The 15,668-nt window shown below is 36.5% G+C and overlaps 1 protein-coding gene across 1 annotated transcript; it reads left to right on the top strand.

Moving 5' to 3' along the window:
* Positions 1-675: 675 nt before the first annotated feature.
* Positions 676-15,101, top strand: LOC127624563 (V-type proton ATPase subunit S1-like). The gene is made up of 10 exons (XM_052099341.1): positions 676-829; positions 1,217-1,343; positions 1,617-1,691; positions 2,020-2,210; positions 6,611-6,648; positions 6,784-6,869; positions 7,549-7,808; positions 8,160-8,210; positions 8,295-8,532; positions 14,035-15,101. Exons 1-10 carry the CDS (start codon positions 747-749, stop codon positions 14,242-14,244), a joined length of 1,359 nt encoding a protein of 452 aa, XP_051955301.1. The 5' UTR covers positions 676-746; the 3' UTR covers positions 14,245-15,101.
* The last annotated feature ends 567 nt before the right edge of the window (positions 15,102-15,668 follow it).

Raw genomic sequence — 15,668 nt, forward strand, 5'->3', positions numbered from 1 at the left:
GAGAGAGAGAGAGAGAGAGAGAGAGAGAGAGAGAGCGAGAGAGAGAATGAAAGAAAATGAAAATGAATGAATGAATGAATGTCCGTCATGTGTGTTTATGTTTGTGTGTTTTGGTTTAAGTTTTCATTAAATTATTATTTATATTTACAAGCCAGTTCTCGCCTCCTCCTTGCCCATCTTAACCCCCATACAAATGTATTTAACACTTCCTATACCCCCCAAAATGAAAGAAACACGCTTCAAAGTTATGAACAACATTTACCCCTCTAAAGAATTACTTAGAATTCACTTTGGTATTAATGATAATGCATGCACAATTTTGTGAAAATGATGTTGAAATTATGGACCATGTTTTTTTTTCTCATGCAACCTGGTACATATATTTTGGTGTGACATACTGTACATAATTGGATACAGCAATCCAATTGCAATAATTTCATTTTATTTTTCATTTTATTAAGAGCTGTTCCTCTGACTGTTTTCTATATATCCTTATACTGAAGTTGTAGATTATATGTTGCCATGTTTGTATGTAAATTCTGCAATAAAAAAAAATAACTTTGTGTAACCTGACGTATGAAAAAACCATGATGTTATACACTCCGGTAAAGTAGGTGGCGGTATTCACCTATACACGTTGGTTTGCGATTCGTCATTAAACAGAAAGAAGAAGATTGCTGGTGATAACGTTACTGCTCGTCGCGCGGAAGATTGCCGCTGTGAGGACGCTCTCCGTTAAGGGCAGGATGAATTTGCTTGCGTTTGTGTGTGTGCTCGCCGCGGTGCAGGGTGATGAGCAGGTGCCTCTGGTGGCGTGGGCGAGTGACGGGTAAATGTCCGATAGTTTATTTGTGTTGATTTTAATGATGGATATTTGAGACCTTTAGCATTGGCTGTCTGCTAGCTTGAATGACACGGTCGCTGTCCAGTACTGAAAAAGCCTCAAATTACACATACACAAGCTTTCAATATTTAAAACTTCTACTAAACCACATATGTAATTATTTCATATCAGTGTTTATCATCATAATCATCGCGTGTACATTGCACTGCAGACATGAGTGTTGATGGTGTTTATTAGAGCAGGAAGGCTACTGACGTGCCTAGGTAGACAGCTCGCTAGGTTTTTGAGACTGTAATGGTTTAATTCTGTAGTTTTGTATTCTTTTGTTTTATTATTAAAGGACTGTCTGGTATTAATATGTTTATTGTGTAGGTTTGTCCTGTCTCCTGTGAATGCTCCTTCAGCGGGTCACACAGTGTCAGTGGATGAGCTGGAGTCATATCTGAACAGAGCTATGAGCACTACACCACATAACCTGCTGCTCTTCCTGCAGGATAAAGTATGCACATCACAGCTTCTCCTTTCATAAAGAGAGACATGTGAAGCAGTCTTTGCATGCTGTTGTGAAATGCATCTCTTGAGTGAGCCATGAAGCCAGTGCTGCCACATCAACAACACTAGAATTCTCTGGCACCATCCACATACACAACAAACATATCGCACATGCATGTAGTGCTATATAAATCTTGTGCATTTCATGTTGCCTTTATGTTATTACAGATGTAATATTTTGTGATTTTGATTGGTTGAATTGTCTCCATGTCTCATTCAGTTGAGTGTCGATGATTTCACGATGTATGGAGGAGTATTCGGTAACAAACAGGACAGCGTCTTCCACAATCTTGGGGTACGTTGATGTGTTTTCAAATTTGAAATTAATTTAATGCCAGTTAAATTAGAGAAGGGTATTGTTTTGTATGTTCCTGAATGAGATGGAGCACCAAGCAATATAATTCTTCAAATTTAAAAATGGTGTTATGAACAACAAAACCAAATGTTAATGGTTTGTGAAACCAAGGTATACTCCGTAGAATCCATTAATACTCATCATGGTGGATAATTTATTTCAGATTAAAACCCCATGAAAGTGCTTGTTAGCACTCAGGTTTTGTTGATTTGTGTTTAAAGTTCTTTTCACATATGTGTGTGTGCATGTGTATGTGTGATGTTCACAGGCAGCTCTGCGCTCCTCCTCTTCATTATGGCTGCCATCTGTGTCATCGTCTGGCACTGCTTCAGTTTCTACTCTGCTTCAGAATCAGATTGATACAGCTCCTCTCTATATGAACCCAGAAACTCTCGCTCAACTGCGCCTCAATGCGTCTGTCACCACCCTGCTGGTGTTCCACCTCCCGAACAGCGGCGGGTAAACATATCTCTCAACTTTCACATTAGCTACTGCATATTCAGAATGCAATACTATCCTACTGCTTACTGTGCAGTATCTGAGTGTTTCTGCAACTTCAGGCACTTCTAGCACTGTGGACTTCTAGAAAATATAGTATTGATAAAGCATTTTTCAAACACTTCATGTTTTTATTTGTCAATTAACAATGTTCAAACCTGTATGTACATGAATCACAGGACATTTATGCCGTATTTGTTGATAAATTCATACACAAAAATTCCCACCACAGTGTCATTGGAAATTACATTTTTAATGTTTTTGAAATAAAATGACAGAAGCCTTTGTCTTGCTAAGGTTAATTTCATAGTTAACATTTTATGTAACCTAAATACACACAAGTACATAACATTTTCACACATTTGCATATATAGCAAAATTACAGCTTGATTGGAAATGACCCCCCCACCAACTTATTAATTTGTCCACTTTTTTATCAGTACAACTGTAACAAAAAAAATATATAGATTATATGGTGTGAATTTAATTTTAATTTGTAGAAGTCATTTTGACACAATAAATAATTAAATAGTTTTTTTTGTTTCACTCTTCATTTAGGTGATTATAGTTTTAAACATGTAATAAAATGTTTTATTTATGGGGTCATGAAATGCTATTTTTTTTTATTTATAATTTTTGTATCTTCCCTGAGGCCCAATGATAATGTCATTTTTTGCTCCATAGTTTAATAATACATGATCATTTTCCACCCTGTCTCTGGCCCTCTGTCTCAAATGCTCGGGTTTGTCCTCAGCATCTTCTTTAAATTTCAATGTAAACGCTCACTGTTCTGATTGGCTAACATCATGCAGCCCCTCAAATTCAGCCATATTTGAAACTCAATCGGAAGAGAATAATCAAGTTTCACATTATTATAAAACAAAATTTCAGGGTTAACACACAACGCACATCCGACACATCGTATCGGAATATATTCAACTGTTCACTCAAGCATCAGCATCATAAACTATTGTAGTGTATTTAGGGGTTTAAATGAAAGTTCAATAACTGGTTAGTTTAGCAGTGTTTGTTATGCTATTAGCTTAGCTGTACTCTGTTTACAATATGGCATCGGCAGGTTGTGCATGTGCGGTAAATTGCTCCGGAAGGGTCTCTTTTGGACTTTCCGTGAACTTTCGTCACCATAGCAACCAACACCAATGATTGGTGATCTGTGTCAACACTATTAAAAACAGTTTCATCGATGCATATGAACGTCAGTGCGTTCCACAGGGCAGAAAAAAAGGTTAAAGTGCCAAGATTCTCACACCAATATATGTAGCGAATTGGTATGATAAATGTTCACTGCACGGATTAAACTGTCGTGTACATTACCATTATTTGTAAGGGAAACAGTATGTGTGAGTTAGGAATTAAATTAAACAGTCCTATTTCTACATTACTATGTATGGAAATTTATAATGGAATCAGTCACGTTTGACAACCGTTATAATTTAAATAAATGACAAATAACTAGATTAAAATTTTAATTCAATGTAATACAGTGTCTTGTTGCATCAGCTCACAATTTCTACTGTAGGGAATTATCTTTAATAAGAGAATTATGATTAATTCTCTTATTGGAGTAATATTATTCTCATGGCTTATTGACAATAATATTACACACATAGGTATAGTTTGAAGTGAAATCTTTTAGAAACAGGGATGAGATTATTTATCAAAATATACAACAGTCAAAATATATTTAAAAGTGAACCATGAATAATTAATCATAACTCGCTAATAAAATCAACTTGAGGTAGCTGAATTAACATTACATAAAATGTATCGGTTCGTCCAACGAACACGAAATATTGATTGTCTATCAATTGTCAGAAAGAATATTTTTCATGGCCACACAAAAAATAACTCTTTCTTAGAATGTTGCTGTTATCGAATCGTTAAATTTACATTGATTTACAAGCAGACCAGAATCAACTCGCAAGAATGTACACAAAAAAATGTATTTCACTATAATACGAACACATAAGTAATCTAAGTAAATACATACACACGAAACACTCATACATTAAAATAAAATTAAAGCGGAACAGAATAGGGGAAATGCAGCTTTGAAAAGAATAATTTGACCATTTGAGAGGACCATCAAGTTCGTAATTAAAAAGCACCTTTTGTTACAAAGGGGTTTACCTCTTATACTAAACATAGGTTCAGTTAGCTACTGCCTTGGCTGTTGAGAGAGCCCGGATGCAGTCGCAGGAGAACGTCTTGATGGTTCCTCGAGTCGATGGTGTTCAAGTTGCAATCATTTTCTTCATTGACTCTATGGTCTAGGTAGTTGCACATGGCTTGAGGTTTTGAGGCCTGCTGGCCTGCAACCTCAGGGTCGGCACGACCAGCAGCAGATGGAAGAGAGAGTCGGGGGAAAGAGAGAGAGTAAGAGGCTGGACGTGTCTTTTAACTTCTGCTGGAGGTCCCTCCTCTCGAGTCTGGCTTGACCAATGAGAAAGGTGCAATTTCCAAGTGGGAAATGTTCCTTTGTTTGGAAGCTGACTCATTAGCATGATTGGGGTTTGTTTAAGCCCCTTTATGTTCTGATTAATATAGCAAGCATACAATGCATGCTGTCAAAATCATATATATACATCATTGTGCAGGATGTCACACAAGGATTCATTTGGTAGGAAACATGATACTAAATAATTTTACATTAGCTGGTAGTCATGTCATAAGTCATGCATAAATCAGTATACAGTACAAAAACACTTTACAAGACAGTAATAATCCTATACACAATGTCCTGGTGATATACATGTGAATTTATAGACAGTTTGTCTATAATTTAGTGAAGAAAAGTCTGTTGTTCTGGGCTTTGAGTCCACTATTTGCTGGTGCAGTTTCAGCAAGACAGTATAAATACTTGATAATCATCAGTGGGGGAGCTGACATAACGGAGTCTGCTTGGGCCTACTTGGACCTTTGCTTGTTACAGTCTTGAGACATCTGTTGGCTTATTCATTAAATAATGAATAATAATGTGTCTGATTGGTCCAGATGCTACACTATCAAACAGTCATGACATATTCATGAATTAAACGTTTACTCACAGTTTTGTTGTCAAGTCCAAGTGTTTTTAACTGCTCCATTCTTCAATTAAAGTAGCACAAATGGGCGCAAGAAAACCGTTTTCAAAGCCTGATGTTTCAAACAGGTGGAAACTAAATACTGATTTTAGACTGGGCAGTTTTGAGTTCTGAAAATTACAGTATGTTTTTATAGTAGTTACCTCTTATATGTCTAAATATCAAGGAAAATTTGAATTTCCATTTCATGACTCCTTTTAAAATGCATTTTATAATGTTATTTTTATTTTTTTATATTTAAAGCTGCACTACGTAACTTTGTGCTCTCTAGCGACATCTGTGGTTGAAACTTAAAACTGCAATAAATTTGCAGTAGAACACATTACGTCAGTCTTGTTCTGGCACTGCTCTTCTGGTGGATGAAACTCCCAATTTAAGCTTAACAGGACATCGCCTGTGTGTGATCATGATTAGAGCCGGATTTCATGTTGATAATATTTGAAACGGAAATGTTACTCGCTTTGAAATATGTAAATAACAGTGTTGTTTATCTTCATCAATGTATTTTACACTTAAATCACTTAAATATGAAATAGAACAATTACAAGAAGTCAATTTACAATGTAGATACATCGCGATTGGTTAACACATGAGAAATTTTCAATTCATAAAAGCATGACAAGCAATATAAGCTTGAAGATATGCCAAATCGAACCCGACAGAGCAAAATACAAATCATTTTCTTTTTTTTCACTTTGTACACTGGTTGTTTATGTACTTAATCAATAGTGGCAATTTGTAAATTATTTTACAAAAAATCTTACATAGTGCAGCTTTAAAGTCTGAGTCTAATTAAAGGTTAAAACTGTCAAATCGTCTCAGAAAAGTGCCAAAAAGAAATGGTCTGGTAAAACCGTTTCTTTGTCAGTTTTAGTAAGACCTTCATTTAACAAAACAAAAAATGTAAAAGAGCTTCTCATTTGTTCATCATACTACAAATGAACAGTCAAATCAAGCTCATTGCATTCAGTGGCATACAGTATTCACGTATTCTGCTGTGGACTGTACTTTTTGCATGGAATATCTGGAAGACCTTTTAAATTTGCCATATAGAAAATATGCTTGAATTAGTACAAGTTTTATGGTAGAATGCCATTCTGAACATTGCCATAGATTTTAATCAGTAGGGTTGAGCATTTCTTCAGCAGGAATGTAATTTTCTTTGAAAAAATAAATAGTGTATAGAGGAGCATCTGAATCTTGAACCTTTTTTAAACCTGAAATAGTGGACATGAAAAGATTGTCTTTTTCTTGCAGGCTTGATATATCTGCTAAAGAGGTGCTCAGTGGAAACGGTAAGTGTCATATCGAACATGACCAATCACGAGCCTTGTGCTCTAATAAACCATCTGATCACACATATAATAATAAAATTGAAGCTAAACAGACATAGAAATCCCAATTCAACTGCATATTGTTGTTTGTTGCAGATGAGGTGATTGGTCAGGTGCTGAGCATAATGAAGGCTCAGTCTGTGCCTTATACTGCTGTGTTCACTGCACTCCGACCCTCACGAGTAAGACCCTGACACAAACCTCTACAAGTTTACATATCTTCAAGTAGTGCCAGATGGTATGGCCAAAATCAAAATCACGTAATGTATAATTTTATGACATGGTTACAGTGAATTTCATGATACACTGTAGTTATTTTACTTATTCATATATAAAGTAAATGACAAAAAGTGTTTATATATTAGATAACCATATGGTAATACCTATTACACACCCGCCTATGACTGCACGTTATTTGAATTATATATTAGTGGTATTGCTTGGCACAAAACTCTAAACAACTAAACTCTGAACTTGACATGTCTGGGATATGCCCAGCTCTGTATTTTCACATGTTTCATAGTTGCTCTCATGTGTTAATCATGTAAAGCAGTCCTGCACCCTTATAAAAACAGACACATTTATTTAAGGGGTACAGCAAATACTCTGTTGACACATTTGTCACGTTGCATGATATGTACCGTTACACCACCCAGCCCTACCTTCATTAGCCTTTATATCGTTAACTTTGCCTTTTGATTATATTAATTGCTATTTACAAATAGTTTTATTTTAAAATGAGCAGATTGTGCTACAAAACACACAATACTGCTTCTGATTGAGTCTGTGTGAGTTTATGTGATTGTGTCATACACACACAGTACTTTGTGAATGCTGTAAATTGAAGGTAATCTGTCTCAGGTGATAGAGGCATCTCCTGCAGTACACTCTGTTGGCTCACGCTCCCTCCTGCAGTCTCGGCGCGGGGAGCCTCCTGCTCCATACGCGCCAGTAGAGTTTAAGGAGAAGGGCTCCACCTGCATCCTCTTGTGGGCGGAGAAAATGGTGGTCAGCCAGTTTCAGTCAGGAAAGTGGGAGAGACACGACCTCACCTCCCAAACCTTTGGTGAAGGAGTGATGCCTGACCTGACTGGATCCTCATGCAACGAGACTCACTCTCGGTAAATACTGCTCAACCGCTCCTTGGATTAACCCTTCCAGCTTAAGTCTTTTAACTTTTAGCTTGCATTCTATACTTCTAGAGCATTTAAGTCCACAAATAATGTTAGTCAAGTTTAGCCATGATTTTGTTTTTCATGACTATTTCCCACACTAGCAGGCTTTTTATGTACTACCATGACTTTAAAAGAAAATGACCTCTGTTATGAGTGGCTAAACTTTTCACATGTGTAATTAGCAACAACACCACAGCAATACTAAATAGGCACTGATGTCAATGCGGTTGGTCATATGTTAATGAGCTTGTGGTTTTGACATCATAACCGTGAACAAATTTTCTATTTAAATGCCAGGCTGGTCCTGAACTATGTGGATGTCCTGAATTTCCGTTCTTTCAAGTTCATGTAAGTGTTAGTCTGTCATTCACACATTCTGTCAGTCTCTGTAGGTCAGTACAGAGGTTGACCTGTGCTTTATGCTCTCCTCAGTTTTGTCATGAATCAGCGTCACTATAAGGTTTCGGCTCGCCGCTGGTTCACCATGGACGTAGTTCAGTTGGAGTATGATGGTAAAAAGGCCTCATTCAATGCCAGCCGTCACATCTACGCTCCAGCGGAGTACTCGTACCGATGCGAGTCCGTCAGCAGCTCCCGCTACCCTCAGTTCTCTCCACACTCATCCAAAGACAACGCCAATGAGTGGCACATCTCATTTGATGACTTCCAGGTATCTGCTAAAAAAAAAAAAAACAAAACAAAAAGTTCCTGGTATGCAGTAACAAACTTTGAGCTCCTTATAAATTAAAATAGTAAGGAATTATTTCTATACAAAAGATATTAAAGACTTTCAGAAATATGTTCCTCACCAAATATTCACTTCAACCTTATGAATTAAAACTGATTATTTACACAATGCAAGAGAAAAGGGACAAAATGGGTTTTACTTTGTTTTATTACTAAATTAAGTTGAAATGGATATTTGTAGACAAGTTTTAGCAAACGAACAATGTAAGGGAACAGGGGTTTCTAAAAATGCTTTTTCCTGAAAATTGATTCACTTCATAACTCTCCTCTTTCATTTGGGTCAACTCCATCAGACACGCTAAAAGCATATCATTTTAATATGATCCATCCAACAAGAGTGTAAAGTCATTATCTAATAATGGTGTTTAATAAAAGGAGTTAAGTGATTTGAAAAAAATATAAAATAATTCAACAAGTTTCCACACTACTCTGAAAATTCTGACAGAGCTGAAAAATTAAAATTTTCCCATCTCATCCATGTGTTGTTCACTGAAGCCATTTTGTTTTTTTTCTTCAGTTGAAGCTGCCACTGTAACCTAAACTAAAATGTATCCCACAATTATAACAGATTATCACAATGTGAATGGAGTTAACATGTTGAAGCTATGACTGCAGAGACTTCATGTTCAGACAAAGTTGATGCAAAGTGAGGACAATGCAGTTTCTGGAAAATCTCATTTAAAGTTTACTTTGAAAGATGGGGATCTAAGTTGTCAAACAATACATTTGAGATATATATATATATATATATATAATATTTTAGATACACACACACACACACACACACACACACACACACTTAGAATATCATCAAAAAGTTGATTTCAGTAATTCCATTCAAGTGAAACTTGGATAATGTATACATTCATTCCACACAGACTGATATATTTCAAGTGTTCATTCCTTTTAATTGATGATTATAACTGACAACTAATGAAAAACCCCAAAATCAGTATCTCAGAAAATTAGAATATTGTGAAAAGGTTCAATATTGAAGACACCGGGTGCTCAATTATTATACTCAATAATTAACTCAAAACACTTGCTAAGGCCTTTAAATGGTCTCTCAGTCTAGTTCTGTAGGCTACACAATCATGGGGAAGACTGCTGACTTGACAGCTGTCCAAAGACGACCACTGACACCTTGCACAAGGAGGGCAAGACCCAAAAGGTCATTGCTAAAGAGGCTGGCTGTTCACAGAGCTCTCTGTCCAAGCACATTAATAGAGAGGCGAAGGGAAGGAAAAGATGTGGTAGAAAAAAAGTGTACAATCAATAGGGATAACCGCACCCTGGAGAGGATTGTGAAATAAAACCCATTCAAAAATGTGGGGGAGATTAACAGAGTGGACTGCAGCTGGAGTCAGTGCTTCAAGAACCACCACGCACAGACGTATGCAAGACATGGGTTTCAGCTGTCCCATTCCTTGTGCCACTCTTGAAAAAGACACAGCGTCAGAACACAAAAAGGACTGGACTGCTGCTGAGCGGTCCAAAGTTATGTTCTCTGATGAAAGTAAATTTTGCATTTCCTTTGGAAATCAAGGTCCCATAGTCTGGAGGAAGAGAGGAGAGGCACAGAATCCACGTTGCTTGAAGTCCAGTGTAAAGTTTCCACAGTCAGTGATGGTTTGGGGTGCCATGTCATCTGCTGGTGTTGGTTTTCTGTGGTCCAAGGTCAACGCAGCTCTCTACCAGGAAGTTTTAGAGCACTTCATGCTTCCTGCTACTGACCAACTTTATGGAGATGCAGATTTAATTTTCCAACAGGACTTGGCACCTGCACACAGTGCCAAATCTACCAGTAACTGGTTTAAGGACCATGGTATCCCTGTTCTTAATTGGTCAGCAAACTCGCCTGACCTTAACCCTATAGAAAATCTATGGGGTATTGTGAAGAGGAAGATGCGATACGCCAGACCCAACAATCCAGAAGAGCTGAAGGCCACTATCAGAGCAACCTGGGCTCTCATAACACCCGAGCAGTGCCACAGACTGATCGACTCCATGCCACGCTGCAGTAATTCAGGCAAAAGGAGCCCCAACTAAGTATTGAGTGCTGTACATGCTCATACTTTTCATGTTCATACTTTTCAGTTGGCCAACATTTCTAAAAATCCTTTTTTTGTATTGGTCTTAAGTAATATTCTAATTTTCGGAGACACTGAATTTGGGATTTTCATTAGTTGTCAGTTTTAATCATCACAATTAAATGAAATAAACATTTGAAATATATCAGTCTGTGTGGAATGAATGTATACATTATCCAAGTTTCGCTTTTTGAATGGAATTACTGAAATAAATCAACTTTGTGATGATATTCTAATTATTTGACCAGCACCTGTATATAAATGTGTTGCATTTTTAAACACTTTTTTTGGCAGCTTAACATAATGACCTCTTGCAGAGGACAGGTAAAGTTACATGTGCTTCCAAGTATACAGCATGCATAGATTGAACTTTTCCAGTATTTTTATTCATTATTATTATGAATATCTTGATTTTTAACAAAGATTACTTTTGTATGACGTTTTGTCCCTTATCTCAAGAATCAGTGAACATCACGCCTAATGGCGCAGTCACATTTACCCTTGCATGTCGAAATTCAAGTTTGGTGAACTTAAGGTAATTTGCAGCATTGAATAATAGAAGTTGCTTGGTTTCACCTCTGTGTGGGCAGTGCCAAATACACAGCTACTGTACACTGAACATTCACAATAAAGATTTTATTAGCAAGTTTCTTTTTAACTTCCCTCTCCCAGATTATTAAGTGCAGGATTAAAAATAGGCTGCATGTCAATTTGTTCATGGTCCACCCACACCTTTGCTCAAAATATTTTGCAGTGCAAAAGTCAAGTTGAACATGCCTTAAACCGGATCATAACAGGATAGAAATAAAGAGCTAAATTTAGCTATTGCTAAGATGTTAGTTTAGATGAGGGTGTCTACATGAAGTTTGATATCCTTTTTAACAATAATTTGACATTTTAATATCATACAGATTTCTTTATTTTATCTAACAGGATTGAGACAAACCAACTAATAGCACAAAAGGCCAGAGTTCATAAACACTTCCTGATGTTTGTGCTAGTACAGTTTTTTCCAATTGTTAACACACAATTTTGCAAACAAGGCTGGTTTTATCAAAATACAAATACACAATTCACAAAACCACACACCCAAACTGCAAAATACCTCATATATCCTGCAAAATGAAGCACTGCAACAAAAACAACATATAGCATTATCAAAATCAAATGTTTGCACGAAATGGCACACACTTCATATTACCAGATTTTTGCCTAACAAACTACACACTGTTGTGCATAATGAAAAGCACTCATCTTTAGTATGCTTTGCCATAATACTAAAATAGTTCAAATTGTAGAAAAATTCTTCAGATTGTTCACATGCACAGAAATATTTGCGCGCACACACACACACACGCGCACAACATTATTTTTAATTTTTTTACCAAACAAGTCAGTGCAATATATGCACAGCAGATATTTACATTGGACTGAACAAAAATATGCTCACATAAAACAGTAAACTGAAAAAGAAAAAAAGAGGTGGTAAGAAAAATAATTAGACAGCATCTTGCAGCTGGATCTTCCTTTTCCATGAACTCCTCTACCAGTTCTACCCCTACCTCTCACTCTTCCTCTCTCTGCAACGTCTTCCATTGTTGTTGTAAAACCAAAGGTGCTCACCTGTGGTCTTTTCATAGTGCTTACATCCTGATTGACGTGTTAACAATTAACCATTGAGGTGTTTGGCCAGGTGGCACATGTATTGGCCAATTAGCTCATGTAGTGTCATTTTGAATGGCAGTGTTTTGAAATGGCAAACATGTGACTTTATGTCAGATTGTTGTGTCTTATGCAGAGAACCGTGTGCAGTGCATGTAAAAAGTGCCATTTTGAATTGCAAAATGTGTGTAAAGCAGAAAATGTGTTTAGACTTTGAGACTTGAGAAGAGGATTTGCTCTCTGTGTGTCAGTTTAAATAATTGTGCTGTGCATGTCATTTTAGTGTGTTAGCAATTGGAAAACTGTAAAAGATTTTACTATCCCTTAACTTACAGGAGAAAATTTGAAATCGAGGACGGAGGAAAATATACAAAATTATATTTTTTTCAAGTTGGTGTATAGCAAACAGGGACATGGCAAACATTGAAATAATATCACAACTGGGTTTTTTTTGCATTCAACCCAATTCATGTTCACCTTACTGTGATATTTCGGATAAATATGAAACAAAGTTTTCTTTCATCTCATTAAGACATTATGTGGGCATGAAAATGTACTGCACAATAGGAATGACCCAAAGATAACAGGAAATCGTGGTCATGAGACATGGACAATTCTACTGTGAATATTTCTTTAAAAACAAATTTCACTGTAGAGCAAAACTTTAAAGTCCTTATCAAGTTATAAACAAAAGTCATGGACAGAAAGTTCAAAAGTTTTAATTGTCAGTAGATCTACATACAAGTGTACATCCGGAAGAAATGCGGTTTCCCTGAGATGGACTGAAATGGACAGTGGAAGACGAAATCAGCAAGTGCAAACAATCAAAATGTCTGGTAGTAAATAAATGATTAAAGTCTCATTTACTTACCCTCGTGCCACCCCAGATATGACTGACTTTCTTTCTTCAGCAGAACAAAGATTTTTAGAAGAATATTTCAGCTCTGTAGGTCCATATAATGCAAGTGAATGGTGATTATGCTTTTTAGAGCTTCAAAAGTTCTGAAGTCGGCATAAAAGTAATCCATATGACTCCAGTGGTTAAATCCATGTGTTCAGAAGTGATATGATATGTGTGGGTGAAAAACAGATACAAATTTTGCTGTAAATCTCCATTTTCACATTTAGCCACCTTCTGGTTTGATTTACAGTGTAAAAATAAAAAAAAAAGGGGACTTAAATATTGATCAGTTTCTCACACACACCTATCATATCACTTCTAGAGTAATTCTGTTGTAATAATACAAAGTATTATTTTGTAAACGTACACAAAATAATAAAAGAATTGCAAATATAAAAACTTTTGTTAGATTTATACTGCTAAAAAGCCAGAAACACTATCACGGTTTGTGAAAAGGGTCCATTCAATCAAATTAAGTACTGTCCTACTTTGTTCAATGGAAAACATTTTTAAATACATTTTAAGTATGAAAGGGAATATTTTTAGGAAGCCATTCATTGTTTAGAGTTGTGACTTAACTTGATGTGACACAGTTCAGATTGCCAGCTACTGTTATGCAGAGTTTTAATTTTAAAATGGGTATTATTTTATTGATTTAAAAAGTAACTGTGATTGTGCCACAGTAGGTCTTGGAGGGTTAAATGAGTCAGATTGTTAGATGAGGTGTGGTGAAAGATAAAGCAGTATTTTCTCACCGTGTGGTGCGTTACAGATCCAGGGCTTTAACGTGGCCGGGAAGGATTTCTCTTACGCCAATGACTGTGCTGGCTTCTTCACTCCTGGTATCTGGATGGGGTTGGTGACGTCTCTGCTCATGGTGCTGGTTCTCGCCTATGGCCTGCAGATGATCATGCAGCTCCACACCATGGACCGCTTTGATGACCCCAAGGGTCCTGCCATCTCTGTGCCCCAGACTGAGTGAAACACTAAGAGCCAGTTTACTTTCTCAACTTCACAGCATCTGTGTTTGCTTGGGTGAAAGAATGTGTTGATCTGTACTTGTTTTGTGTGTCGAGGTGCTACTGATTCTTGCAGTGATAATCATTCCATGAAGCAGCATGTTTATGACTGAATCTCACTACAGCATGATATTTCACCCAAAAATCTATAATATTTTGGACTAATGCAGTGTGTATATATTTCAGTTCTCATAAGAACTATACTTTCCCAGAAATGTAAACACAGGATTTTTTTGCACTGAATTTGCACTGTCTTTTTGAAATGTGAATTAGTTTTTTGTTGTTTTGTAATGGGTTTTTGTCATTAGAGGCTTAAGCCAATAATTGTAAATGTAAAAAACATTTGCCATTTAAAATAAGTCTTTGCAAATCTGCATGTTATGAATTGCTACAATAGAGATACATTAATGTTGAGTGTGCTGTAATTGTAAATATTAATATAATTGTTGTACAAGTTATTAGATGAAATTTAATTTGTGGTGTTTATGACTATATTATTTGTTTGAGTGTACCTGCTGTAGTCCAGTGTTTATAGTTGATTCCTGTCTGAGTTTTGTGAGAATTGGTGTTATATGACCACATATGGATGGGGGAAATATGGAAGTATGGATCTTGCTTACTGAAACATTGTTGTGCACTGTATGTAAATGCATTAACCAAGAGAAAAGCTGGGGTTTTCCCCCTCTAAATAACCAATCCAAAAGTATGTATTGTTGACGTTTATTGCGGTGAATCAGTTTCTTGCATGTGTCATAATTGGTATATAATAATAAAATAAGAAAGCCTGAAGGGCTAGAAACCTATTGTTTTTGCTAGGATTTTTAATATTATTAGGGGTTCAGAAACCTATTATTTTTGTTTGGATTTTTATTAGAGGTTCAAGCCCGAAGGGCTGAAACACTAATGTTAGGATTTGTATTATTATTATGGGTTCAAGCCCAAAGGTTGCTGGTTGCATGTAGCTTAAAAGCTCTAGGAGGAGTTAGAGTCAGACCTTTTGTCTCAGAATAATAATAAGTTTAAATGGAATATCAGTATGTTGGTTTTCTCAAGCCAACATAACTAGATGGGTACATTTCCTGAAGAAAATGCTGGTGGTGCTTACAGTGGCAAAACTAGTCACATAGCATGTTGCCAAGCACTAATATTATGATCTTAGCATGCGTTTACATGATGCTAGCATTTCGCTTGTATGTTTTAGAACATATGTTAGCAGTTACCAAGGTGACAGCCAACAATGGTCCTTGACCATCTTGAGTGAAATAAGTCAACCCGGAAGTCTCTACGATTTTCTAGTTGCAGAGATATGCGATTTGTTACTTAGTTGCTAGGGTAACCCCATCTGGTTGCTAGGCAGTTACCAAGGTGACAGCCAACAATACTCCAT

The sequence above is a fragment of the Xyrauchen texanus genome, chromosome 31 (assembly GCF_025860055.1).
Source record: "Xyrauchen texanus isolate HMW12.3.18 chromosome 31, RBS_HiC_50CHRs, whole genome shotgun sequence".
In the NCBI taxonomy this organism is placed as follows: domain Eukaryota; kingdom Metazoa; phylum Chordata; class Actinopteri; order Cypriniformes; family Catostomidae; genus Xyrauchen; species Xyrauchen texanus.

Coding starts and splice junctions, on each gene's coding strand:
- LOC127624563 (XM_052099341.1), top strand. CDS start 747: ATGAATTTGCTTGCGTTTGTGTGTGTGCTCGCCGCGGTGCAGGGTGAT. Junction 6,649..6,783: donor AGAGGTGCTCAGTGGAAACG/GTAAGTGTCATA, acceptor TGTTTGTTGCAG/ATGAGGTGATTGGTCAGGTG. Junction 8,211..8,294: donor TTCCGTTCTTTCAAGTTCAT/GTAAGTGTTAGT, acceptor TGCTCTCCTCAG/TTTTGTCATGAATCAGCGTC.